This window comes from Aulonocara sp. 'chitande type north' Nkhata Bay, linkage group LG7 (assembly GCF_057382095.1).
Source record: "Aulonocara sp. 'chitande type north' Nkhata Bay isolate Kocher_YH1m ecotype deep benthic linkage group LG7, A_spYH_male_GT1.1, whole genome shotgun sequence".
NCBI classification, from domain to species: Eukaryota; Metazoa; Chordata; class Actinopteri; order Cichliformes; family Cichlidae; genus Aulonocara; species Aulonocara sp. 'chitande type north' Nkhata Bay.
This window is the reverse complement of record NC_141350.1, coordinates 15,219,954-15,246,784: the sequence shown is the minus strand read 5'-3', so window position 1 is coordinate 15,246,784 and position 26,831 is coordinate 15,219,954. Positions and strand designations below refer to the sequence as shown.

Genomic DNA, 26,831 nt, shown 5'->3' with positions numbered 1-26,831 from the left:
ATAAATAGTGAATTGTCCTGACACAATATTGCGTTTCGCTTCTGTTATTATGGTACATTGACAAAAACATATACTTTTATTCACAGGATAAAACAGTTTTTTTGTATCACTAATTGCCCAGTACGATTACAGCATACAATATTATTGTCACTGCTACATTTCTGTGATGCTACCAGAAATTATTTCCACTACTAATTAATTACTGTTGAGCTCAAAGGTCCTATTAATAAACGGTTAACGAATGTGTATTTATGAAGACGATTTGTGAGACTGGTAAACTTATGATACGTACGATGGTCTTTCGTTCTACACGGTGTATTTCAAGGTCCGTACCTGGGCTTGTTGCAGTGACCTGAAGTTACTAAACGTCATGAGTGTATGCACTCACTCCAAGAACCGTGTAATTATAAATATGAGCGTGGTGAAAGTTGGGCAGCACGCTAACGTATTTTGTCCACTCTGTGTGCTCGTAAGGGTCTAACCCTTTCACTCCTTTGATTTTTTCCTCGTATCTTTTCTTTGACTTTTCATCAAGTCTGTCTTTGTACGGACCGGCATTGTTCTCCTTCGTTTTGTACATACCTTTTTTGGGGGGCAAAGAAAAACCAAGAATTTATTGGAACCGGAGAATGAATGTTTTGCGGTGCTGCAAATGCTTGCATTTGATGCGGTACTTGGATTGTTTCGCCACGAGTTCCCGGCATGCAACGCGCGAAAGTCACGTGGTCTGTCAATCTCTATAGATCACTGCAACTGTGAACATGTAACCTTGTTTGTGTTTTTTTTATGATGAAGCTTTTTTCTTCTTCTTCCGTGAACGTCCACATTTATTTTCTAGGATGTGAATTGTTTTTAAATGTCAACTCAATGATTTATTGGTCAAAAATGGATAAAAACCCTGAATAACCAAGTGTGGTGTGTACTGTTATTGTAGAAATATTTAAAATATCATGTCACATTTGACCTTTGACTTTTCATCTGAGGCCACTAAATTGATGTGATGGTCAAAGTGATAATACTGCTATATACAGCTTTTCAAAACTATGTTTCTTACTGCCGTTCAACAGCATAACATTACTTTGGACCTCTGACCTTTTCTTCAAGGTCAAATAAATTCAAATCTTCATAAAATGTCTTTTATCTTTAAAGCTATGCTTGAAATTCTGCTGCCTTTGCTTGTTTGGGAACATTTAGAAAATGATGTTGGTATATGGTGTTTCTAAATATCACATTCAAGGATGCATTTTATACACATTTGACCTTTGACCTCACTTTCACATCTGCGTTTCTTTCAAAATACATTATTTTCCTGCACTACCACAAAGAAAACAAATATTCCCTTAAAAGTAAAGAATACCCAGAGAGTGAGCTGCCCGGGGGAGATTTGCACTCTCGGAGTGTTTCTTGTTATCATCATCACCATTAATGTTATATTTCACTGTACTTTCTGGGTGTGTAATACTTCATGTTTTTCTTATATAATAAAATCTTGACAGAATCAGTTCAGATGATAATAATGTGACCTGAGTGCTCTCTCTGCTAGCTGCTGGGACAGACTTATTCAGAAGTCTGTGTTAATGTGACTGATGTTGTCTCTCGAGAGTTTGGCAGCGTGTTTCAAAGCCCACGTGATTCTTAACTGTAGCGTTTAGCTTGGTTTAACTTCAAGAATAGAATCCCTCCATAAAACAGACATACGGAAGTGGGGCAGCAACGAGAAAAGCTCATGTAGTAAACCATTCATCAGTTTAATTTTTTAGAAACTAATTGCATTTATGACTGATGACAAACACAGTTTTTTTTTTTTGATTACCATAATAAAATGACTATGAAATAACAACTATGGCCTCTCCCTCACCACCACTGTGGCCTGGATTAACGTTTGTGACCAACACAATTAGCTTTTCCTCCAAACACCTCACAAAATAAACAGTACGGTTCTAGATGACTCAAACCTACTCATGCATAGGTTTGCAGGATCAAGCACCATCAGACTTGACATTTGCAGTAAAACGCCGAGGCAACAGCACATGGGAATGAACAAATGCACCTCCTCTAAGGAGCATTAAGTATGTAAAAAAACAAATATGATCGAGGTCAGAAAATCTGCAGGCTCAGATCAAGTACGGGCCTGTGCGCAGACAGAATACTCCAATACTCCAGCCAAGTGGGGCCTCTGTCTTGTTTTAAAGACTTCACGAGGTTCAAAGAGCCTTTCAGGGTGAGCTGTGAAGGGAAATCACATGTGTTCATTATCCAACTGGTTCTTGTTCATCCACATCCGGTGAGAGGACTTGCTCAGTGTCTGTAATATCCTGTACAAGTCCACATGAAAGTCCACAGTTTCCCCCTGGTGTCAGGTAAAAGCTTACTTGAACAATACTTGACATGAAGCCTGGCCACAGTAGAATATATTCTGAAATCATTTGAAGCACTACCTTGCCCAGCTGCCTCCATCCTCCTATAAACTGGAAATGATCCTGAGTGCAATGTCAGAGTGTTTTTGGTGAGTAAGACACTGTCGATACTGTAGTCACCTAACTGCCTGCTAAAGTTAAAGGACACAGATCTACAAAAAGCCGTTTTGCTTGTGAACACTGGAACACAATGGGTCGAAGCTCTCTGCATTAGGGTGGATGATGGGTGGAGTGACTGGTAACAGCTTCCAAATCACTGCAAATTTCTGCATGCAGCCCTATTACTGTACTCAGCTATTATTATCGTCATTATAAGGTTCACATTATATTTAACCTGCTATAGTTTCATGTCAGCATCCTTGCATATAAATAACTGACACTTGCTACAGAAACCTGTCTGGGCACCCACGCAGAAGTTCAAGCTCACGTCTCTCCTCTTTGAGATGAATGTGCGTCTGGAGAGGAGTTACACTGATCCATCATCATCAGGACAACAGCAGGAGTGCAGTTTGTGTCTGCTGGCTTGATTTGAAGCTTATTGCATTTGAGCCTTTGCAGAAATACACGCTCATCCTCCGTCTTCACCTTCAAAAACTAGGCAGGTGTCAAAGAGTCTGCTGTGTGTGGGGATTGCTCATTTTATAGATATGAAAACAGAGAGGAAGACATGCAGGGACAAGGAAAAATAAAGAACCGAGCAAATGTTATGACTTCACAGGGTTTTAGCTGTCCGGCCGATATATCCATCCACAACAGTAAATTAAATCATTCACCACTGTATGCGAAGGAGGCTTTCCCGCTGGTATAGCCTCTATTCTTTGTTATCATGCTGTGAATGGGAAATAAACTCCAAAACATGTGTGTGTGTGTGTGTGTCAGCAGTTCTGGTGAGAGTGTTGTTTGCGTTTTTTTGTGATACACCCCCAGGGATGATGGCGACAGTTACTGCTGATCACACAGGGGGGCGATATGATGATCACACTGTGGAAATTGCCCAGACCTCAGGAACACAATGACCACAGACACACATTTAAGTTACTGGGAGAATGGCACACTGGTTTGAAGCACAAAATGATGCCATCTTTAATAAACCAATACTTTTTAAGTTTAAAGACCTGCAAACACTGACTGAAGACACACAGATTACCACATTTCTTTTTCATACACAGTTATGACTCCCCACTTCCAGATGATGAGAAATTCAGTCTTAAAACATTGCTGAGTAAAGTCCGGAGAGTCTTCGAGTCTTGTTTTTCTTCACAGTATTTAAGATTGCCTTAACTCTAAGCTTCTAAAGCTTAATGCTTCATCAGGCATTGAAGATGTATCACCTCTTGGAAAGTTCATTTAATTAGAAGGACCTGAACAAGAGCCGTAACACATAGAGCAAGGGCACTTTTCCCATTCATCCGTCCCTTATCAGGCCTAGCCAGTAAAACATGGTGTGAAGGCTATTCTAATGATACGAGTCATATGAGAATTTTGGTGCAAACAGCTTCCTTGAACGATCTTAAAAGCCATTAGATGGCAAAGGGTGGCGGATTGTTTTCAGTGCACACCTGCCAAGTGATAGATTCACAGCAGAGTGCAATAACGCATCCCTAAGCTTGATTTAACACGCAGCAGTATTCAGTGCATTTATTCAGCTGTCATAAAATTGCAGTTTTGGCGACTCTGTTGTGCACTAATAATTGATTCAGCCCTCAAACTTTTTTTGTGTAATGAACCGTGTGGTTAAACAGTGGCATTAGGCTACAATAGCTTTAAAAGCATTTAAAAAACAGGCAATGGAGCTATATGTCATCTGTTTGAGCAAGCGACCCATATGCTGAAAGGCTGCAGGGGCCTAGGCCTGCGAGTCCATCACAAAACAATTAGTATTTGCAAAATAAAGGCTCAAATAAGGGCTAAAAATTCTCAAATATCAAACTTTTTCTATTTCTGTATTTTCTGTCAGTGAAGTTTAAAGACTGTAAAAGGCCTCAATCCTAAAAAAAAAAATCGGCAGGTCTTCATAACCTCCCTCCATATTTCTTGCATCTCACTGCTGGTGTTATAGCCCAAACAGTGTCAAATGTTCTTATACTGTTCCTGATATTTGGAGAAGAACTTTTGTGTTACCTTTACCAAAAAGGTGGTGATCCCACTTTATTAAATAACTATCAACCCATTTCTGAAGTTTGCATCCCAGCTAAAGTGCTTGAGAAACTGGTGAATGACCAATTAAAAAAAAAAAAAAACTTGGTCTCTAATCAGTCTGGTTTCAAAGAACAACATAGCACGGTCACTGCTTCGATTAAACTTTTAAATGCCAACAGCAAAACACTTTGAAATACATGAATTCATAAATGGTTTCTAACATTTATAATTAGCCCCACGGACACGTCTGTCAGTCACGTGCAGTTGAGCCGGACAGCCTGACCGTAAACGTACCTCTGCACAGATGGCAAATTTTTACCCACTGTTTACACAATTCAGGATCCTATTATACAAGCCTGGCAGGACCTCTGGGTTGCATCATTATAGGAGATTAAACATCCTCTTTCTCTTCCAATCTGCGTCCTCATCGCTTTAACGTCACACTATCCACTTATGCCTCCGATTGCTTCTGATTCCACTACATGACAGGATTTTCTGCAAAGCCTCTGTTGCATTTCTGCATACACACCTGAGGAGGGAATGGATACAAGCTACAGGATACAATATGCAACATCAATCCTATATTGTACAGAGGTTTGGTTTGGTTTAAAATGCCCAAATGCTCAGACTCTGCGGGGGTTTGTGGATGTGATTAAATATGTTTTGGGCTCCAGCAGAACTTCTGCCTGCATTGTTCTTATAACCTAGCAACCAAACAAGCGCCGACTATTTAAGGACTGTGAAAGTGTTAAAGCCGCTAACTGCCAGACAACACACACACATGTGCGCACACACATTGTTTTTGTTATTTTGTTTGTTTCAGCCAAGCATGCTGAATAAGTCATCGTACATAAAACTGATGTCTGCCTACTATCCTACAGTAGCCTGTTTAAATATATAATAGACAGATAATATTATCTGTTCTGATATTAGTGTCTGTGGCAATAAACTCATCTGCCTGCTTGCATAAGAGGACAGGTGGTCAGCCCTGGACTGTGCAAGCAAAGGTTTATGCACGTGTGCATGCACACACCACAACAACAAATACACAAAAACTTCAACATTTACTGTAGAAAACTGCAAAGAGAGCACAGCCTCAGTCCTACAGATGCCATCTACCACTGACAAGCACTCGCAAACATCAAAGTTACTCCCTTTTAAGCTAATGAGGGCTTCTGGGTTAAAAATAAATAAATAAATAAAAAAGCAACACCCATGATGAAGATGAGCAGAATATCATCTGATATAGAACATACAAACTATAATAGAAGCCGGCTGGAAGAACTACACACCTCTCACCAAAGTGCACAACGCTACGTAGAAGCGTGGAGCTTAGACTTAAATCTTTGATTGAAGAACCAGGTTACCTTTAAATTTTTATTCGCTTAAAGCAAAAAAAAAAGAAGAAAAACTTTCTGCAGAGTGTTCAGGATTTCAACGTGATCCACCAGCATGCTGCAGACAAATCTGACTTCATGATCAGTCTGCCAAAGAGCATTTGAAATTCACTCAAATCTTTGAAAGCACAAATCAGATGAGTCATTTTTGCCAAAGACTAACTGTAGCTGTGCTTTTTTTGCTGTTCATATCACCCGAGTGAGATATTTTTGAAGGCAAGATGAAAAGGACATCTCTTCTGTTAAATTTCAATTTTTTGCTGCAGGAATCCTACTAAAGCTTTTCATATGGATTCATATGGTGAAACAGCATTTCCAGCTCCAAGCCTTTTAATGCATATGGCGCAATTGATTGTGTTCCAGGAAGTGCAATATAATCGCTGAGTTTTGCTTTAGCAGGCCTTTGTGAGCCAAAATTCACCACCTTCGCGTTTATTTTAATGGTGCACTTAACAGCCACTGAAATATTGAGTGGGTCCTCTGGGTTACAAACTTTAACATAAATCTGATATAGTCCTCTGGAGCGCTGACTGAAGTCACGAGGTCATTATTCTGAGCTTATAAAATTTTATAATGTAGGATTTTCTCTGATGCATTAATACAGAAGGAAATAATAACTGAACAGACGAACGATTTGCACGATTAAACAAAGAATCCAAAATAAACAGAGAGGTGAACAAGAGCAGCCTTTCCCAGCAGGGCATCCCCCACTCATGAGGTCGAGGTGCTCAGCAATGTCTCATCAGAAGCCAGGGGATGCACCTTCCCATCTTCAGCTGGGTACGCATAACAAAAGAGGTAACTGTTCCACATTTATTAGCCTAGCTCAGCATGAAAAACAAGATCTTTCTTCATCATTTTTCTAAATTTAGACAGCAAGAACCGCAAAGCATTGAAGAAGCACTAATTTCCCCCAAGGAACCCTACTTAGGGTGTAAAATCAATACTGGCCCAGCAGTGTAATCAAGCTGCACTTAGAAGCTGTTGTATGTGGCACTGTTTTTTGGGTTTTTTCCCCTCACAGATTTGCAGCAGTGTGCAGACACGAAGTAGTTTTCTTTTACAGAACAGTTTGTCCTGTGTGTAAAAAGAGTACCTGTCCGAAATGCAAAACAACCAACAGCACACCAACATGGAGAAATTAAATCTGACTGTTTTCCCCTCCATTTTGACTGCATTACAGGAACTTTTAACAGCTTCATTAAAAAAAAAAAAAACAACTGTCAGAAAACGCTGAGGAAGCTACTCCTCGCAGGTTTCAGGGCACAAACATATCACTTTGTCACAAACTATCTGGCATGCTTCTGAACAGATCTAAACAGAATGGTTTTTATTTATTTTTCCCCTTCAAAGCACAGCTGAATATTAAGTTTGGTTATCAGCTTCTTGTCCTACTCATTCATATGAGCATGGATACGAACACAAGTTTAGAAACTGGGCTATTTTTTGTATGAACTGCGCAGAAATGTGTTTTCTCTGAGAACCCGCAGCTTTCCGCTTAAATCTACCAAACGTGCTTCAAGTTTCAAGTTGTTGATCTTTGTTTTACATTACTGATCATTTTGACCTGTACGGTTTTATTTAACTAGGCTGGACCTTTATAATAAAAACGTGGGTATGACTGTCGGTGCAACGTCAAGTAGCGGACAAAATACCAAAAGTGCAGGTTTCAGAAACAGGCTTCTTCCCAGGAGGACGAGGCTGCAAAGCTTCCAACTCTGCGTCACACTAACAGCAAGTGGAGAGACCATTACCTCCGAGCACCACTTCACACACAAACTGTTCAACAAGAGGAAAAAAAGTAGCTACACTCGTCTAAAAACAACGACAAAAAAGAAAATCACATCTTGACACCTTGAATTTCCCCTGACGTTATCCACAAACCTTTCTGCTGCTTGAAGGACTGGATTGAGCCCGAGTGGTGCACCATGGCGGCGTTCAGTTGGTTCCCAGCGCAAATCAAATTCCGTATTTAAAAAAGCAAAACTGCGGAAAACATGGGAAACTGTGGCGGGGTTGTGTAGGTGTTCCCTCAGCTCCCATCCTGCCAAACGAGCTCACTGGCGATGCGCAAACGCCAGCAACACCTGTCTCCTCTATGCAAGCTCCCACCCCCCTACCCCAACACCCCCCTCCGCTCCCCTATCGCCACCATCCACGGCTGTTGTCATGGCGACCGGAGGTAGGGGAGGTCCTGAGATGGACGCGTCCACCTCCTGTCCTCCTCCGTGCTGATTTACTAAAGCTGCGGGAAATTACCACGGACGGCAAATTGCAAATGGACCGTCGACAAATTTGATTTGCTCTCCAGTTATCCTCCTGCTGAAAGCTGCACTTATCCAAACAGAAAAAAAACCCACAGCCGTGGACCCAGTATTAAGTTAAATATAATGCAGTACAGGCTACTGCTTCCCAAATATCACAGATAAAAATATGTAATCATGGGGACGTTGTTGTTTGTTCTTTTTAAGTTGAATTCACATTTGAGACACTGCAATCAGCCTTTTTATAACAAAACGAAAAATACGAAAATGTAAAAATACTTTCTTTCCCTCTCTAATTTTCTCAAGCCATGGGACACATGATCATAAAAATCCAAGACCAATGATGGCGTAAAGTTGTTGTTAGGGGGGCGACCGAGGCTCAGGGGGGTTGGGAAGCGTATATGTAACCGGAAGGTCGCCGGTTCGATCCCCGAGCTCTCTGTCCTGGTCGTTGTGTCCTTGGGCAAGACACTTTACCCTACCGCCTACTGGTGAGGGGCCGATGGCGCGATATGGCAGCCTCGCTTCTGTCAGTCTGCCCCAGGGCAGCTGTGGCTACAACTGTAGCTGCCTCCACCAGTGTGTGAATGTGAGAGTGAATGAATAATGGAATTGTAAAGCGCTATATAAATCCAATCCATTATTATTGTTAGAGGAAGCTGCAGCTACAGTCAGGCTTCAATTCAAATTTTTTAACACTAAAAGAAATAATAATAATAATAAAAAAAAATAACTAAATGCAAAAGCAAAAGGTCTGTAAAGTCAATATCTCAGCTCACACAGGCCTCACAGAGCCCAGGCTGCAGAGGCAGGGGACCCCTTGTATGACAGTAAATGTTTCATCAGTCATGAAAACTAAAGCTGAACAGGGCACCATGTAGCTGCAGTGCACTTTGATTGCAGACTATTAAAACTGGAGGACTAATAGTCGTGCACTGCACAAACAGAAATCCACTTAAATGAGAGATTTGTTGTTTATTGCAGATTTGGGCAGTGAAATACACAACAGTGTATATTTCATCAGGAAATCATTCTCTGCTTCTGCACGTTAACATTTTTGTTTTCACCTGCACTGCTTTTGACAGTGTTAAACAGTTATATTACAGTTATGTGGAAAATAAAAAGTGCAACCGCACTAATTTCTAGGCTATTACTATCATATTTAGTATAATTTAAAACTTCATTGGGTCCTTAAAATAAGGTCTTAAAATAAGGTGAATACAAAATTAGATTAACAATAATACTTGAGATATTACACTGTGCCATTATTTCTTTAACAAACACTAAAGCAAAATGCAGTTCCTGCATTTTTAGGAATTAAGAGGGTAAGTAACAGCCAACTATTCAAATGCAACTGTTAATTGACAGCAAGTCAAACAGTTAAGTGTGAGTACCTCTATCTAAGCAGATGCTTTGATAGCTGAGTTTGCAAAGTTGCTTTTGAACAAATGTGTTTTGGAGAGATGACACCACCGTGGAGATGTTTGCCCATGATGTGCCACATTAAGCACATTAAGGAGTCCTTCAGTTGACCATGATGCCCTCTGTATACCAAAGAATTCTAGAGGCAAAGGTGAGACCATCTGTCTGACATTGATGCCAAACACAGTAATAAATCTACAACAGAATGGCCAACAAAGAAAAGAATCACAGTGTTGCAATTGCCCAGTCAAAGTCCTCAACTCAAGCTGACTGAAACACTGTGGTGGGATCCTAAGAGAGTTGTGCATAAAGAAATGCACAAAAACGTCAAAGAAGAAGAAGTTTAAAGAAGTGTGGGTCAAAACTCCTCCTATGTGATGTGCAAGACTGATAAAGTCATACAGAAAATAACTTCAAATAATTGAAGTAGGCGGTGTTTCTGCAAGCTACTAAATCATGAGGTGTGCTTAGTTTTTCCACACACTGCTTCTGCATTTTGGCTTTGTTGTCATGTGCTGAGATTGTATTTACAGAATTGTAAGACCTTCTAAGGACTTAGGACCGAACCTTTAAACTAAGACCACACATGTTCTTTTTAATATAACTTATTGACATTATATACTGGCAAACACGATAATGATATTTAAAAAAAATTGTACATTTAATCAAAGACTGCACGTGTTACCTTTTTATCACAGGTGCCACCTTCTTCCTTTGGCATTCTCTTTAGCAGCTGTAGTCAGAGTCACAAAATAATAGTAATAATAATGGAACAAATCAGGAGATTATTTTTATTATTTACAATCAGGTTGTTAAAAGTGAGACTGTACGATAGATTCAGTTGATATAGTAATAATAATATTTGAGTAATGATGCAATCCTATGTATTTTAACCATGAAGTATAGCAAAATTCAGTGTATATGAATTACCTAACATGTCAATGAGGATCGTGATTATCACGGTTATTAGTAAAACATGCAGGTAGTTTACGGGATAGAAAATAAATTCTTTTTAAGTCTCCAGTTTTATAGTATTAACCAAGCTGCCAGTTCATCGAGGTTTATCTGCAAGGTCACTGGTCTTATTTCAATGTCATCCCCAGAGAGTTACAGCAGCAGACCACTAATCTGGATCATGAGAGGGAAAGCTCTCTCATGGGTGTTTCATGCTGTTTCTGTGCAAGCAGACACTGAACTGACTGCTGTTATCTGGTGACTGTTTGCCTCGGGAACAATAACATAATCTTTATCTTGGTCTTTGGCCTTAGTTTTGTATATTAATCTACGTCTGTGGGGTTACTGAGAAAAGAAGCCTGGCATCTGTCATAGATGCAAATACCATCTGTTTTCTTGCAGCTCGGCATGCTTTTACTCCTCCCACTGTTGTGATGTTTATTAAAGACTGCTATCAGGGCATTGTGTGCCAACCCCAGCGACGCGACATTGAACTAGCAAGCTAATGCATTTCTTCTACTGGGGTGATTAATAAATAAAACTGCAGCTCTTATCAGTGGGTCAGTCCCACTTTAAATTCTATCTTTTCCATTCCTGCCTGGTAGTTAGAGGATGTAGGTCAGATGGGAGCACTGCAAAGGGATGAATTTAGACAAATGATATACTGCCACCGTGTGGAAAGTGTGGCTAACTGTTATTAACCTCAGCTCATGAGCGCAAATACACACAAAAAGAAGGACACCCTTGAATCCTTGAAATTAAATGGCCAGCTGCATGAAATGTTTACATTTTTTTAAAAAAGCAGGTGCGTCATAGTGCGGGCAAGAGTGGAAATGTGTACCCAGGGCCTCTAGAAATCCTGGAATGAAAAGTTTTTATTTGCAGTTTTTATTTTTAAGTAATATGTGTTATAACTAAATTGCCTGGAATAATCAGTTGGGTGACTGAGTGTTGGTTTCTGGCCAATTACATAAAAATGTATGTAAATGGCCAGAAAATGTGGATAATAAAGAGGAAATGCCAATAAAGCCATAATGAAAAATCTGTTAGTAACAGTAGTCGGCACATCAATACATTTTTATTGAGCTATGATTTGTAGTTAGACCATTATTCAGCCTGTATAGCAGTGGCGTAATATAGAATAACAGATACTCAACTCAGAGAAAACGTGAAAAACAGCCACTCTGAAACCATCAAAGCTACCTAATATTCAACACATTACTCGCCCCTCAGGAAGGATCTGCATTAGCGTGCCATTCGGAGAATCAAAGAAGCTGCTTGAGAGGCTCCTGAATAGTGAAGGCCTCTGGCATCAACACTTTCAGCTAAATTAACTATGATGGTTTTGTTGTAAGGCTTAGCAACTGAGAGATCTGCTGATTAAGTCAGTTTAAAAGTTCATTTGAAGCTCAAAACTTTTCCTCTCTGGACCGAAGTGAAGCCAACCACTCCCAATGTGTGCCTGAACAACAAATGCTTTTTAATTCTCATTGATTAATCTTTAGGCTTTAGACTTTCCTTTTTGAGAAAGCTCATAGTTAGGGCTGGATTGGGTGACCCTGAATCCACCCTTAGTTATGCTGCAATAGGGTGCTGGAGGATTCCCATGATGCACTTAACATTTCTCCTTCTCTCAACCTTTTCACTCACCATGTTTTTATACACCACTCTACATTTAATTATTAGTTAATATTAATCTTTAGTTGTCTTCCACAGCATGTCTTTTGTCCTTTCTCCCTCAGCTCACCCCCAACCAGGCGTGGCAGATGGCCGCCCCTCCATGTGCCTGGTTCTGCTGGAGGTTTCTTCCTGTTAAAGGGGAGTTTTTCTTTCCCTCTGTCGCCAAAGTGCTTGCTCATAGGACGTCATCTGGGGTTTCTTTGTATTATTATAGGGTCTTTACCTTACCTAATATTAAGCAGCTTGAAGTGACTGTTGTTGTCATTGGGAACTATATAAATAAAATAAAACTGAATTGAAATAAATATTACAGTAACTGATCTTTCATATTATAAAAAATATGAAACAATGAAAATAAGGGCTCAAAATATTGACTTTACTGGCTTTAACTTTGGTTCAAACACTTTTTGTGCTGTTTGTGCTGTTTTGGCGCAAATGTGTGGAGCTTGCTCTAGACTGACTGAGTCAGCCACTCACTGGGCAACACGAGGGAGACAGCTTCAAATGTCATAAACCGCAAATTTATACACACAATTTAGATGTGGAAAAATATGCTTATCGACAGGAGGCAGTGCTTGGATTGTTTGTAAACATTTGGCTTTCCAAGACCTGCTGGCAGGCTCACCAGACTGCTGGTCGGTGTCTGTGCCTCCAGAGCGGGAACTGCTCCAGGATGGGCTGATGGTGGGACTGATAGTAGCATGGTGTCTGATGCCACTGGAGGAGCTGGAGACCTGACTCTCCAGCAGGGGGAGGTACACAGAGTTTTCCTGATGACATGATCCTGTGAAACAAAGAAAATATCAGAAATCAGTGAGTGGTAGCATCCCGAAGGCTTTTTCCAGCTCAAACAATAATATCACTTGTGTAAGTTGTCCACAGGAAAATTAAGCTTGCATGTCCACATCAGTTAATTTTGTTGATGATCAGAGAAGCCCAGCTCTCTACTTATCCTTCTCAAGTGACTACGCTCATCCATTATTAATGAGTCTGTGATATTCCTTTTTGTCTTCTGATACTTGACACTAATGGGGACCACTAAACACTCTGGCTTTCAAAACTCAACTGTGGGACAGTTAAACTAACAGACAAGTCCAGATGTTTAATATCAAGGCTTTGTTAAGGGATCATTTTCACTCAAACCAGCTTTGGAAAACCAGATTTTAGCCAAACTAAAATAACTGGAAGACACTGATGGTTTGGCCTACACCGTTATGTAAAGTTACCTTTTCATCTGCTCGCATTTTAAATAATGTGGATTTTCACAAATATACACGAGCAGCATTATTAAATCCACTGGCTGGCAAAACAAACGACATCTGTCATGCATTTTCATCTGGCATTTAGCTGGAGCTTCCTTTTGACACAGAAAAATATTGTAACCTCATCCAACCGCTAAGCCAACATGATTTCTGCCAAAAGCAGCTCCAGAGACGACGTGTCCATGCCCCGACTCGCTAGAACTGATTCTTAGAGGGACTCTTCTCCTTTCTAGCACCTCATTTTTAATCTTAGTCTCTACTAGAGTTCAACAGTATAAATGAGGACATCACTTATATTGTCAAACACCTCTATTCTTCTTGTGAACCCACCCATCTGGAAACTAAGTGGGACTGTATTAGAAACCTTAACACCAAAACTTTGAAGCAGGACTCGGGAGAGATGCGTGAGGGGGGCCTCTCTCTTTGTACCCTTGACTCCTTTTACTTACTACTCTGGTAAATGGACTGGTTCTTATATAGCGCTTTTCTACTCTTCTGAGCACTCAAAGCATTCACCCATTAACACCAGCACATTTTTTCTAGGTGCCTTCTAAGTAACAGTCACACACACATACTCCAATGGATGCATCCTTGAGCAATTTGGGGTTAATATCTTGCTCAAGGATATTTGGAATGCAGGAATTGAACCACCAACCTTCCGATCAGTAGATGACCTGCTCTACCGCCTGAGCTAAAGCCACCCCAGAGTAGCTATGCATGATACACAGTGCATTATGGGCCTTAGTTCATGAAATCTACAGGTATTTCTCCCTTGAAGCCAGTTTTATTCTTCTTCCTGCCAGCATTACATTTGAACAGCAGGTGGTGGAACTGTTCCTAACCTCAGCTGTGTAACCGAGATGACCACAGTAAGGATGCGTGCTCTGACTGATCTTATATGAAACAGAGCTGTTAGAGCACCACGAAGTCTGAACTTTTGACTCACTGGAATTATTTCATGTCCACACTGACTGCACTGACCTCTATATTTGAAACTCTGACCATGTTTGATTTGAGCATCCTTAAAATGGGAAAAATGGGAGAGAACACAAAGAAAATTTGCAGATCTAATATTAACAGAAATTTGCTCTTTTTAAAAAGAAAAAGAAAGAAAGAAAAAAGAAGACTTGCATAGAGTTAGAGTACTTTCAAAAAAATATTTATCTTTATTTGTATTTTTTTATTTTATCTATTTTTAAAAAAAATATGTGGCTTTTAGAAGCAGTAAATAAAACATAGTTCACTATAGTGAAAGTATATACTGAATATCTGAATACAGTAGATAAGAAAAAGCACAATAAGTGACTTTTTAGTGTATGAAAATTGTTTTTTTTTTAACTCAATTTAATTGATTAGAATTCTTTATGCTCAGTGTTTGCTCTTCTTTGTGTGAATGTGTTGAATTGAAATAATGAACACAAGGTGAAACGGCTTAAGGCCTCTTAAACATTACACTATATTTAACCAGTTTATTATTATTTATTCTATTTAAACAAGTTAAACTGAAATAATTGCTGTAATCAGTTAATGTGGAGGCTACGATTCATAGTCTTAAACAGGTCACACCAAGGTTAACCACATTTTAATTGTAAAAAATAACAATTCTGTGTGTGTGTGTGTGTGTGTGTGTGTGTAATGAAGGGAGATGTGTATATTTAGCCTCATTAAGACCAACAGGAAGCTCACAGTCCAAACAACATGACTCAGTAACATTAAGAGTTTTCATGTCAGAAATGACTCTTCACAGATTTAATGTCTCATTTTAATGAAGCCCACAAGAAAAGTAAACTTTGGTAAGCAGACATGTTGAGTACAGTTTGTGACTGAAATGCCAAATGTTAAACTTTCTGCCATTAACGAGATCATAACACTTTGAGGGGATGATCAAAGAAAGTGCAACATCCAGGTCATCAAAGCTCTGGAAAACTAGTAGGGAGAAACATATTGCCAAAATGTGCTTGCGTCCATTAAAGATGTGCGTGCTAAGTGCAGCAGTATGTTCTCCTGAAGGTTTCAAAAACTATAGAGACATTAGGTATCGATTGATGAGCAGGGAACTTCCTACTCAAACTTCCTGGAAGATTGATTATTTATTTAAACAAGTGCGTTTCAAAGCTGACTAAATCCCCGTCTCAAACAGACGCGAATCTGCGATGAGCTGTCGAGGAAAGAGTGACTCCATTAAAAGCTCACAGCTCTGTTCAAAAAAACAATTTGAATGTCTGGCTCATTTTGGATTTTTTTTTTAAGTGTTTTGGTTTATTTCCGTTTTACACGGCAGCCAAACTTTCCTGAGGGCTGGACTCACAAGCATGACCGAACACAACAAATCCCAGAAACACATACTGGACTTTTAACTGCTTAATGTGCTCGCACTCAAGCCAGCTAAAACTTGTCAACGTCAGCAGCTGATAATGTAATTTTTCGTGATAATTGTAGTCAGGTGCACATCTACCCCTGCTGTTAATTCAATAAAAAGGGCCTAAGTGTTTATCATTTTAACACATGTAAGCTAAAGGGAGGTGCATGTCCGCGTATGGGAAATTTACTGTGTGGTATTTGCATTACACGATGACCACTCCAAGCTGTTATGAGCCTGGACAGCTTACATTAGTCTGTGTGAATCACTTTAGGCCACATAAATGGCTGTAACATGCGTGCTTCTTTCTCTAATCCAAAGTGACTGAACAATATACTGGCCTTCTTCAGATTTATTAAAAAATGCATTATGAAGCAGCAGGTCTGTATGCATGGCCTGTCAACACTATAACAAAAAGAACAAAAAGAATCAAGTGTAACAAGAGGGCACAGGGGAAACCTCCTGTTGCCTTTATTATCCTTACTTTAAAAAAAAAAGAGAAGAAGAGGATTTCAGAAAACACCTGCCTATGCTGGGTCATCAGTTTGTTCCTGATTTTTGTGTTTTTCTTTATATAAATTGATTGATATATGTTACAAAAGTCAGCAAGGAATCGGGTGTCCAGTGCTGGAAAGTTGAAAAAATACAAATTGTCAGCAAAAAAGGAAAAAAAATGTTGCATATTCACCTGAACACTCATGTCACTTTAAGCTACGGCCTCGTTTTTCATACAGAAGTTTCAGGTTAAAGTCATCCAGCTTCACTCTGTCATTCTGCAGTATTGTTTTCGTTACAGTTCATTGTTTTCAGCAAGAGATAACATTTTGCAGCGACTCTCGGAGCGTGAACTAACTGGGATTTTAAAACCTGACATTTACAAAATAAGCATCGTGGGCACAGTTACTTGGTCACGTCCCGGGTCGCTCGCTATCAGAAACTGTTTCTGTGACATCTCTGCTTCATGTGAGGCAGTCACAGGGAGAAGTGACCCAAATGGACCAGAATACACTCACAGCTTTGAACTCCTGATGACTTGCGACCACTTCATGACACTTCCTGCCGCGCCACCACGTCACGATTTGGCCCCCGCGCCCTCCCCCTCAAGAGCGCCTGTCCCCTGGTCATACATCGCCCACTCAGCACAGATGGGATAACCACAGCATTTACCATTTCCCCGATTGCCTGTGGCAGAGGTGATTTAGAGCAGCTAATAAAAGCCACTCCACTCGTGCGTTAGTTAGCCGCCTCATTGAACTGAATGACACAAGACATGTTTGTTGGATTTCGCTAGGAAAGAAAGAAAATAAGTTTCTTTACTTTTATCAGTCTGTGGCTTACCACTTAGGTTTTCAGTACAAGATTACAATGAGCTTTCCTGAGTGCTGTGCAGACACTGATAAGTTAGCATGCTCCAAGAAGGCGCATCAGTTCTAGTCAAGCACAAGCTGGGCCACTTTCTCTCTTCCTAACTTATAGAAAATGACATGAAGAACACCCACCTCTCCAAGGAAAATTATTATTGACCATGATGAAACTTCACTTCCAAGTGCTATTCATTTAACATCATGCTTCATTAATAAATTAACCCACCAGTATCAGTGTTCATCAGGAGCATTACCAGCATGTTTCATACATATGAAAGATTCATGCTCTCATCAGATGCTCATGTTGCAAGCACTATGAAAAGCATGCACTGCTACAGCATGCAATGTTATTGAATGACTGCATAATATTAGCGTTTGTTTATTCCACACAAAAAAGAGCGGGAAAACAGCTGAATATTGAACAGCATATACACGAGAGTATAGCCAGCAAATAGGTTTGTTACCAAAGGCAAAGCCATTAAATAAGCAAGCTGGGTGAAATAAGATAACGTTGTATAACAGATCATATCAAGTCTATCAAGTCAGCTAATATTAAGCCCTTTAGTTTTACAGCTAGCTGCTCAGAAGTGAGCTGAACCTACCTGAGGAGGTGCCTAGAGCTTGTGACGCCTTAACTTCCATTGCATTTGCTTCCACCTTCAGTATAATTCCCCCATCAATAAGTTTCTGAATGATAACTTGCACAAACTGCAAGCGCTGTGCAGCCTCATGGACCTGTCAGTCCCACAGTGCAGCACTTAAAGCTGTGAAATAGCCCAGACGCTGCAGCAGGGATGAATGGGTGGAGTTTGAGGTTTGGTCCGACAAAGAGGGGTACAACATTAAACTCTCAGACTATTGACTGTAGCATATTGAGTGCTTTATGGAACATTACTCATTTCACACACAAAGGTTTCTCGGGAGATTGTGTAAGTTAGAGTGTAAGTGTATTAAGAGAACATACTGTGAATCTATCCACCCCTTTAAGGGTCTTTTTTTTTTTTTTAAATAAAAACTTTTTAGCGTTTTGTTGTGTTAATTCATTTTTGCTTCAAAACAAGATTTATAGGGAATAATGAACCCTAAACATTTGTTTACATTTTTGTTGATCTGATCATTTCAACATTTACTGTGCAGGTTATAGGGGGTGAATTCTGCTTGCAAGGTAGTTATGTGTACACCACGAGAGTCCTTGTGGGAATGAGAATAAAAGGATATAATATCCTGGTATTATAATATCTTATTACAGGGGAGTATATCCAGCAAAAACACTTGTTACCAGAGAGAATTACAATCTGTGATAAAAATTCTCAAAAGAGCAAAGATGATGTTAAATGCATAACTACCATTGGGAAACAAGAGCTTGTAATACCTTTTTTGAGTGTAAGTCAGTAAACCTTTATCAGATTTCACTGGACTCCATGCAGATGCCCAGATGACAATTGGATTTCACAAGTTAGATAACTAATTTACATACTTTCCCCAGGGATTAATAAAGTATTCTGATTCTCATTCTGACTGACAATAACTACCAAAATAAGTGACCGAAGACATTTTAAAATTTCTGCTAAGTAACGAGGCTTGTTTGTAGATCTGAAAGAACTTTTGTCGTATATTTTGTTATTATTTTGATTATGCGCATCCACATTTACATCAGGCTGAAGTGGAAGATCAGCACAGATGCCATACACAAAAAGGGGATGAGCAAGATCTAATTTCCTGAGATTCTTCAAAGTGTGCAGCAAAATCATGGATATTTTCTGTCACTCAGCTGTGGTGAATACAGTGTACTTTGCAGTGGTCTGCTGGGGAGCTGGTGACACCAGCATACTACATAAACCGATTAGGAAGGTTGGGTCTATGACTGGCTGCAAACTGGACACTTTTGTCGTGGTGGAGAATAGGTCTGTTATCCATCAGGGAAAATCCCAACTGCCCTCGGCACCCCTTACTGGACAAGCAGCAGAGCACTTTCTGTAACATATTCAACTCCACTCCCACCTGCTATCACTTGAATAAAACAGTTTATATATCTAGCAGAAATATACCTGCTAGTTAATATTAGTTATTAGGTTTATTATTATTATTATCATTATCATTACTATTGTCGTTGTAACAAAAGAATATAAAGTATTTCTCATTCGATTCGTTCCACTCTTCGCCACAAGGTGGTGCTGCTGACCTATCTACAAGCGAAGTATCCGCCCCTTGTCAGCTAGTTATGTTCAAAGTCCCGCTACACCTAATTGTTATTCAGAGAGTAAAAACTAAATAAGACTACAACTACTTACTGTACTGTCAACTGTTAAAAACAGTAGTAAATTTTTTGTGTTTTTCATGGTGGTATTGCAGTATGGTTACTCTTGTTTTTATTGGAGGCGAACAGTGAAAGAGTGTTTACTAACCTATCGCTAGTGAACATACTTTGGCTGACTCGTCAGCCAGTTGATCTCGGACCAAAACAAACTCAAAGGAGGAAAAAAAAGCATTTGACTGAGGCGTCTGACTTCCACACTGCTGTTTTCCAAATGTCGCGGCGATTAAACAAGAGGTGCGAGGAGGAGTAATTTATCATGCGGCTTGGAGACGCAGCTGGGCTTGTAGTGGTAGCCGCTAGCTAGAATGCTAATGTTCCGTAGCTAACGGTAACGTTATGCCAGATGACCCAACAGCAGTAGTAGTAGTTGGGAATAGAAGCTGCTGCTGCTCCTATTTTATTTGCCTGAACTCTCACCCAGCATTATAAACGGGCCTGCCATCTAGTTAGTTTTGTAGTTAGGCACCACGAAAACAGAGAAAACTAATTTTCAGCGTTGCCTTTTACTTCCTAAATTAAAAACTGAAGTATGGGGATGTGCTTACCGTGCCTTGGTGGAGCAGCGGACGACGTTGTGGTCACTCCAGATCCTGTAAGTTAAGTTACTATGATTGTTATTACACAGCTTTAACAATAATTCGGTCAGCTGTATAGTAGTAATGAGTACGAATTGATATAGGAATTAGCTGAGCCCACGTGAATTTGATTAATCACCATTAGGACACCAATGGGCCCTGGTAGGTAACGCAGAGGAGGCGTTGACTGTATGTGAACAGCGGCATGTTAATAAGTATGCTTCAGGCCCAACATGCTTAGCTCAGAGAGGACAGCTTTAGCTCACAAGTTTCCCATGTTTCCAACAGGAGACCCGGAGACAACAGTTAGCTGAAGCCGCCGAAAAGAGACAAAAAGAGGTAAGTTACGACGAGTCGCGTCTTATTGTCCATTTTTCAAGTACTAAAACATTGTTACACGTGTGTAGTACATTTACCAGGTTACTGGGTGCAGCTCGCTATAGCAGAGGTGTGTTATTCAGTACAAGTACAAACATGAACTCTGCCATCACTCATTGAAATCAGCAGTGAAGTTGAATTGTGTTGTTTTTTGTTTTAGCTTTTTTATAACATCACTAGAAGTGCATTTTTGGTAGTAGAATTAAAATATGAATAAAAGTCACCATTCTTAAAGTGAGCTCTGTAAAAAAACAAACAAACAAAAGTTTCACCAAAAACTGAACTTCACAAAATGTATTATTTACCGGTATTTATGTATTGGACTGTGTCTTTGGCGCCACATACGTACCCAGTAATCTGGTAACTGAGTGCAGTATTAAAGGTGGAGTTAGTTTACAGTGTGGTGAGTATTTTTTATCGCACAGAAAACCCACTTGAAAAAGAGACGCACTAGAGTTCTCTCAAGGTAAGTAGACCTGGACCAGGGTGAAAAACTCTACCTGGCCAGGTGAGTCTTCTGGATTGGCTTAACTACCACAACCTTGTGCTCCCAGTCACCGTTTTCATCCTTAAATCTTCCAACACCATGACAGTTCACATTCTGATGCAGGTCAAAGCACTGGTCTCTAACAACCCACAGTCGTCTCAGTTGAGCAGCACAGCACTGCTGAAAGTAGCTGCTTCAACCTCCAGCTGAACTGCCTTATTTGGCAGTTGAATGCCCCCTCGCTGGTTGTGGTTGAACAAGCCTTGTGTGCACCTGAAAGGTTGTGGTAAAATAATTTATTAAAACCCACATGCATGCTTTTGAGACTGTTTGTATATGCTGAAAATATAGACAAAACAAAACACTTATTATCAAGCTGTTGCATCTTGGCACTTGATTATACCCCACACTTTTTTCCAGACGGCGTACAGGGGTGTTAAAAATCCAGAAGCAGTCGAAAGGAAAAGGAAAAAACAGGAAGAAGCTGAGAAACAAGCGATGAGCACCTCTGTGTCAGGTGGTGGTGGCGGGCTGAAGGTCAGTTGTGTGTTTATCCTCAAACTTAGCGGGTTAAAAACAGAAGTATCTGTTGTAGATAGTGGCAGTGGTGGGCCATAAACTCATGACTCAGAGGGAATCAAAGTGATCAAAAAACGCTTTGGTTATACTGAGAGACACAGGATTGCACATGCTCGATACCTCTCCTTGACCCATCTCCTCAGTAAAGATATTTCAACAAAATGAGACATCCTGCCTTCAGAGCCTCATTTAAAAGTTTGTCTTGAGTGCATCATAAATCTTATAGATGAGCTATACCTGTATTTTATCAACTCAGGCATGTCTTATTTTTAGGGCTACATTAAATTGAATTCATTAACTCATTAAAAAAGGTTTTTTTGCATCTTTAATAATTGAAACATCATATGATTAAAAAAAGAACAAGTTGCCCTTTTTAATCAACACTGAGATATGAAAACACAAGGCTAGAAAAGCTACGAACACAAAGTGGCACAACCAAGCCAACATAACAACAGGACCAACACACTATCAAACACAGTTCTGAATTATGTATTGGCATATATTTTTGTTCTTTAGACTGTGTGCTTATGCACTTTATCTTCAAGTAACATCATAAAAAATATTCACACTTCAATAAGGGGTAAAAAGGAATGGGGACACTAGGCTGCAGAATGTTTTTATTTATTTTTATTGTTTTAACGTAAATTCATGCACAAAATGTCTGAAACACAGCAGGGAGTTATTTGGAATTTGAAATATGAACTTTGGGTTGACATGGAGTTTATGTCAATCCAAACCACAGCAGTGAAGAAGATAACAGGGGTGTTTATGTTCCGGCCTGTCTGCAGAAACATTCAGCACCAGCATAGTTTCCATTGTTTTACTTCAAGTAATAAAGCAGAAACGCAAAACCTGAACACAGCTGCACAGCATGTAGTTACTAGGGGTGCAACGATACACAAAATTCACGGTTCGGTTCGATACTTTGGTGTCACGGTTCGATATTTTTTCGATACAAAAAAAAATGTTCATGCCTTTTTAATTTGTCATTTATTAAAATTATAAATATATATTTTAACTCAAAAGTACAGTTTTTAAATTTAATGTTGCTGAAACAACAAAGTAATAAAAAAAATAAATATATCTGATTGAGGAATCACTCATCTTTGGAAAAGAGAGTTTATTACAGAGAAATGGCTCTTTCCAAAATAAAAGCTATACTATCCGCTTCTTCTGGGCTATATTCTCAGCAGCATATTAAACATATCAGGTCCCCATAAGGAGAATCATGTGCTAACGGCTGTCTAAATGACTCGGGTATGACTCGGGTTTGTAGCATGCGTCCTTGTTGTTTTTGTCTGCTTCCACTTGTCTTTGCACTAGGATGCTGTCGGAGTAAATGTGCAGTCATATTCGTTGTGTTCCCACTAGCGCTGTCAGCGTTAATCTCGTTGAAATGACGTTAAAGCCACAACACGGCAAATCTCCGTTAACGAGCTACCATGGATCGCCCCGTGCATGGGGCTGGACGGCGTCAACACGTTAACGAGCTAACTGCGCTAACACACTAGTTCCCACCAATGTAATTGAGCATTGCGTGGTACATCCAACATACTGTTTTACTTTAGTCCATGACGCGCTTACCTTCAGGGTCATACGTCACATGAAAACCAAAATAGTTCCAAACGCCAGATCTGAATGAGGGTGGGGGGGGTTCAATTTGCCATGTTGCAAGGAGAGCTTAACTTCTGTCTCGCTAGCTTGCCCTGCGCTCAGTGAATCTGCATTCGACTACTCCGCCTAGGCTGCACTGTCGAGCGCAGATCCACTGAGCGCTCAACACAGACAGCATTGTCAGAAGGAAAGTTGATAAAATAAATTCAAAATTTTGTATTGTTCGATACATATGCGTACCGAACCGAAAGCACTGTATCGAACGGTTCAATATCGATACGAGTATCGTTGCACCCCTAGTAGTTACCCATAAGATGGGTTAGAAATCATTAAACACCACTTCGAGCATGTCTGTGTTTGTGTTCTTTTTTCTGGCCTGAACTTTACCAGTCAGCTTTTTAAAAAAAAATTAAACTAGAAAAATCTTTGACATTTGCAAAAGAACTTTTATAATAGTTTTGAAGCTAATTAAAATGTGACTGTATTTTGAAGTGATTGGTTATTCTAGAGGATAATTTCATATCAATGATTGCTATTTATCATTGTGAATGATAAACATTGTTGTAATTTGTTGTGTTGTGTTTTTCTTTTTTCCTGTAGTGGCAGGTGGGCTGAAAATCCTGATGGTAAAGTCTGAACTCGGATGTCTAAATATATAACGTATTGCTGCAAGATGACTTGAAAGATGTTGGAACTGCTGTCCGTTTTTACTTTTTCTTTCGTTTTCTTTTTTTTCTTTTCTTTGCTTGTTATGTATCTGTGTCATGTTATGAGTCTACAGTTGTCAGGTGCAAAACAGTTAAGTTATTCCACACAAAACACAGCAGAATTTGCCAAGTTATACAAACCAGTTTGTACCTTTGGTCGAGTCAGGGGTGACACAGTAATGTGCAAGCAAACACAATTATGTGAGATTTGTGTGAAGATTGATTAGATACAGTGTTGCAGTACAGTGACTCCCATTAGGTAACATGGAAGAACATCGCTATAATATGCAGTTGTACATTAATACAGAGCTTCCCTCAGTGTGTTTGGTTTTCCTAGTCAGAGTATTCCACGTATATCCATTAACAGTTGGATATACCTTTTTAGCATGAACTCACTTTGTGATGGGCTCTGTTATTTGGCAACTCAAAGACTAGTGCAAACAGTGCAAACTTGACTATCTTTACCCAACTCATAATGGGCTCCTTGCTCATCACCGAGGCGAGTCAGTGACACAGACCACATTGGGGTCATTATTTTGTGTGTTTGTATTGGGGGGAAAAATGGGTGTTTTGTGCTGAGAATGTAGGTGAACTCTATGTGGCGCATCTAATGCGGCGATTCCTTGGTAAGCACAAACTTTATACTTGACAAAAACTGCAGCAGCTAATAAATACTGCTGAATAATGTAGAGCACAGGTGTCGAACTCCAGGCATCAAGGGCCGGTGTCCTGCAGGTTTTAGATGTGTCCTTGATCCAACACAGCTGATTTAAATGGCTAAATGACCTCCTCAACATGTCTTGAAGTTCTCCAGAGGCCTGGTAATGAACTAATCATTTGATTCAGGTGTGTTGACCCAGGGTGAGATCCAAAACCTGCAGGACACCAGCCCTCGAGGCCTGGAGTTCGACACCCCTGATGTAGAGCAACTGTAGAGCACTCTCCAGCCAATAAGAATGCCCTAGTTCTTCGCACTAGTCTTTGCCCTACTTTAATAGAGCCCTTTTTTTAAATTACTTTGTTTATCACGCACAGTTTTTGAGTTTGTTGCATTGAATTGTAGTGTATGCAAACACGGATGGAATGGCTGCTTAATCTAAATGAGAAATGTTTGTGAATTGCCATACTACAACTGAAGCTTTTGTTACACACTTATTTGCACACCATCAGCCAATATGCTCACTTTCGTTCGAAGGTTCAAGTCCACTACAATGGAAACGAGACTGAAGGAATATGAAGGAGAAAACGGATGTTTTAAGATATTTTCTTTGACTTACTTGGCTGAGTGCGTTTCTTACAGCCTTCCTTAAATGCTTCTGGTGCTCTTGTCATTTTGTAGAAGAAATCTAGCCAATGTTATTTGCTACAATAAATCACATTTCTGCTACCCTTGTGTCAATTTCATGCGTAGAATCACAGTTTTAGAGGTAATACTTAGTGGTAGAGTTTCACTGTTAATATAGTTGACAAAAATATAAGCAAATATTAATATTTACAGTTTGTGATGTGTCTAGAGTCGTTCAGGTGTAGCCAGAGATGTGCAAAGTCTTGAGCCACCCCCAATTTCTTTATATTTAAGGATTTTGTTTAATGTTGTCTGTGCCTCTTTTTTTTAAATGTATCTTTGCTTGTGTTGCTAAATAGACTGATAGTATCTTCTACTTTGTCACAGGAATGTTGTTTGTGGCTCCAAATGACTTGATATCATTCATGAGGGATGCATTTGACATTGTTTCACATATTATTGGCCAACAAATCATTTACAGCTGTTTAAATACGGATAATCACTTTTTGGCAAATACCGGAAATCACTTTTGGTCAGATGATTACTTTTTGACACACCACGGGTGTCTAATATCCTTTTGATAAATAGTCTGCAGACAGCAGGATTAAAACTGGTTATACAAATAAAGAAATAACCTGTTTTCTAAGTGTAATTACGACTGTCTTCTACTTTGTAATCAATCCGGGTCCGTTTGGACGCTTAAAAATATATAACTTGTGTTATAGATGTTGCCGTTTATCCTGCACTCCTGGTCTGATCGCTCTTGAAAAAGACTTTTTAAATGATTTTTTTTATTTAAACAGATTATCACGTTTTGCCACAACACCGGCTCACATGGCTTCGAATATCACATACGTCATCTACCCGAACCGTACGCGCTTCACAATCTCGCTGCCTTAAGGCGTAACTAATGACGTAGACTGACGCAGAAGTATTGTTCCGGTGTGTTCGTTAGCTCATCCACACACATGGATACGCTAACTGTCAGCGTCCCTTCGATAGCTCAGTTGGTAGAGCGGAGGACTGTAGACGTCACAGCTGAAATCCTTAGGTCGCTGGTTCAAATCCGGCTCGAAGGAGACATATTTTCACAATTTTCTTTTCGTCTAACTACAGTAAAATATCCTGAATGTTACAGGTCAGTGTCGTATTGAAACATTAGCTCTGTCTCCCAGAGTATACTGAAATAAGTATGTTCAGACATAAGCAAAGTCACAAACCAACATCATCGTTGCTGTGTTTTTATTATGAATATTATCCTGGACTCTTCTTCAGCTTCTGTGCAGACCTCATTATAACATATGTGCAAACAGCAACATGTTTCTGTATCTCTCCAGACTTAACAGTAACATTTCTTTTTTTTTTAAAAAAGGCATGCCCTTCAGCAACCTCTTATTAACGCCAGATTTTAATGCAGTATTAACCGGAGATGAATTACTGAGGGGACTGAAAATCACACAGTGTTCTTGGCTGACACACAAACTGCCTGTAACATCAGTTCTAGTTCCTACCGGACACGATGTCCACAAAATAAAAGAAACAGTATTAATGAACAAAACCAAAACCTCGTCTCATTAGAACAGCATGAACTCTGTTTTTACCTGATGGACTCTATTTCCACTTATTTTTGC

The 26,831-nt window shown here is 39.7% G+C and overlaps 2 protein-coding genes and 1 non-coding gene across 8 annotated transcripts in view; 2 read left to right on the top strand and 1 right to left on the bottom strand.

Annotated features, from left to right (window-relative positions):
- ano3 (anoctamin 3) overlaps positions 1–17,941 on the bottom strand; it is a 55,282-nt gene extending 37,341 nt beyond the window's left edge. For 2 of the 5 annotated variants that reach the window (XM_086298871.1, XM_086298872.1), the window contains exons 1-2: positions 17,861–17,940; positions 12,899–13,057 (exon numbers count right to left, since the gene is read on the bottom strand). In XM_086298871.1, coding sequence (XP_086154997.1) covers positions 12,899–13,057; positions 17,861–17,900 — 199 coding nt within the window. In that variant the 5' untranslated portion in view covers positions 17,901–17,940. Of the gene's footprint in view, positions 1–7,807; positions 8,056–12,898; positions 13,058–17,860 lie in introns of those variants that run through there. The other 3 variants (XM_086298873.1, XM_086298874.1, XM_086298875.1) reach the window with 3 other exon arrangements.
- A 1,558-nt stretch (positions 17,942–19,499) lies between these two features.
- svip (small VCP interacting protein) lies at positions 19,500–25,302 on the top strand. Of its 2 annotated transcripts, XM_086298948.1 has the most exons (6): positions 19,500–19,809; positions 20,104–20,167; positions 20,439–20,489; positions 20,954–20,994; positions 21,436–21,552; positions 23,809–23,828. In XM_086298948.1, exons 1-5 carry the CDS (start codon positions 19,787–19,789, stop codon positions 21,515–21,517), a joined length of 261 nt encoding a protein of 86 aa, XP_086155074.1. In that variant the 5' UTR covers positions 19,500–19,786; the 3' UTR covers positions 21,518–21,552; positions 23,809–23,828. The 2 variants fall into 2 exon arrangements, with proteins under 2 accessions (XP_086155074.1, XP_086155073.1); XM_086298947.1 differs by lacking the exon at positions 20,954–20,994 and having other exon boundaries at positions 19,513–19,809; positions 23,809–25,302.
- An 890-nt stretch (positions 25,303–26,192) lies between these two features.
- On the top strand, positions 26,193–26,279 carry trnay-gua (transfer RNA tyrosine (anticodon GUA)). The gene is given in 2 exon segments: positions 26,193–26,229; positions 26,244–26,279. It is a non-coding gene; the product is annotated as a tRNA-Tyr (tRNA).
- The last annotated feature ends 552 nt before the right edge of the window (positions 26,280–26,831 follow it).